The sequence below is a fragment of the Echinococcus granulosus genome, assembly GCF_000524195.1.
Source record: "Echinococcus granulosus chromosome Unknown EG_S00033, whole genome shotgun sequence".
NCBI classification, from domain to species: Eukaryota; Metazoa; Platyhelminthes; class Cestoda; order Cyclophyllidea; family Taeniidae; genus Echinococcus; species Echinococcus granulosus.
In genome coordinates this window covers 800,882-802,284 of record NW_020170413.1, presented here as the reverse complement: position 1 = coordinate 802,284, position 1,403 = coordinate 800,882, and the positions used below count along the sequence as shown (strand labels likewise).

At 35.2% G+C, this 1,403-nt stretch overlaps 1 protein-coding gene across 1 annotated transcript in view; it reads left to right on the top strand. All coding sequences in view use genetic code 11, as the record gives it.

Moving 5' to 3' along the window:
• Positions 1-615, top strand: part of EGR_04960 (hypothetical protein) — a gene marked incomplete at both ends in the record, with an annotated part of 5,612 nt that extends 4,997 nt beyond the window's left edge. The window contains one exon of the mRNA XM_024494209.1: positions 452-615. Coding sequence (XP_024351446.1) covers positions 452-615 — 164 coding nt within the window. The remainder of the gene's footprint in view (positions 1-451) is intronic.
• Positions 616-1,403: the final 788 nt, after the last annotated feature.

Here is a 1,403-nt window from a genome sequence, read left to right as displayed (position 1 = left end):
AAATCATCTTACCCCGGTGTGTCATGTTGGAGGCAGCCAGTCTAATTGCCCGTCCAACCCATCTGATTGCTCGTCAGGAAAATGCATACAAATGCGCAAACTAACTTCCTCCTTTTCCTCCTAAACATGTCATAAAATGATATTATAAGTTTCCCCGTTATTTATAAGTAGTGTTTAGGCTGCAAACCGCAATGTTCTATGTATTATGGTAGAGATAAATGCAACAATCTAAATCTGAATATTCCAATGTTTTCATGGTTAAAATGTTTCCTTGCATCCATTTTGTTAAACTGTTATGTAGACCAATAAATAGTAATTAAGTTAGCTCCTGTTTTCTAATAAATGGTTAGATACCAAAAAAAGCTTAAAAACTATTGTACCTACTAATGCCAAGCAAAAATACTTCCTTATTCTGGCTTAAGCCTAGAAACTCATTGGCACTTGTTTTTAGCTAAGAAGTGTACGAATGATAATACTAAAATATTAGAACATCACTTCGGCCACATATTTACATGCTCCTTACTGCCTAGGTCAACAATCAAAGATTGCATGATAAACTCTACAACTAAAGTAATTACACTACCTGAACTGAGAAAAGGAGGACATTTCGAATGATTTATTCATTTGCTTATAAATTGGACCTGGTTTAGATAGGTTTGAATTGCAAGAAAATTCGCAATTGCTCCAAAGGTAATAAGGAATGCGTTGACTTATTTTAATGAATATCCGCAACTTTTTTGAACATATAAATTCACTTGACGCCTTAATGCAAGTTTAGTTTTTCGGTAAGCCCTAAGGAATTAGGGATCTACGTGAAAGATAAATAGGTTAGATCAATTCATAACAAAATTACATGGATGCAAAATGTTTTCTTTGGATCTAATTATTCCTTTAAACAGTCCTCATTGCAGCCAAATTCATTTTCTGACGACACACAAGCTTGTGACTTTCACTTTATGAGAAGTTTTGTGTGCACCGACAAAACATCCTGCATTTGTCGCCCAACTTTCTATTATTTTCATTTGGTATGGGTGTCTAACCCTAGCACATGACAATTGTCACCACTTCAAGAACAGTCTACAAGGTAGTGTCGCCATTTAATCCTAGAATAGAAAATCCAGGCCTCTTAAGCATGGGTTTTGCCATATGAGGATCCACATTTTTATAAGACTAAGCGTATGGCTATCTTTTGACTAGTTTGATGGTCTTGTTCCCTTCAGGAATGAGTTTTTATGCATCAAATAATGACGTGCAAATATTTCGTGGTCATACAGCATAAATGATTGCGATTTGTAAAAGTAAAGAGACAAAAAGAAGCAGGATTTCATGTCAACAGTACGGATACCAAACCGCGACAATTTTTTAAGGGGCTGGATACGATATAAGCAATCTGAAATAATATG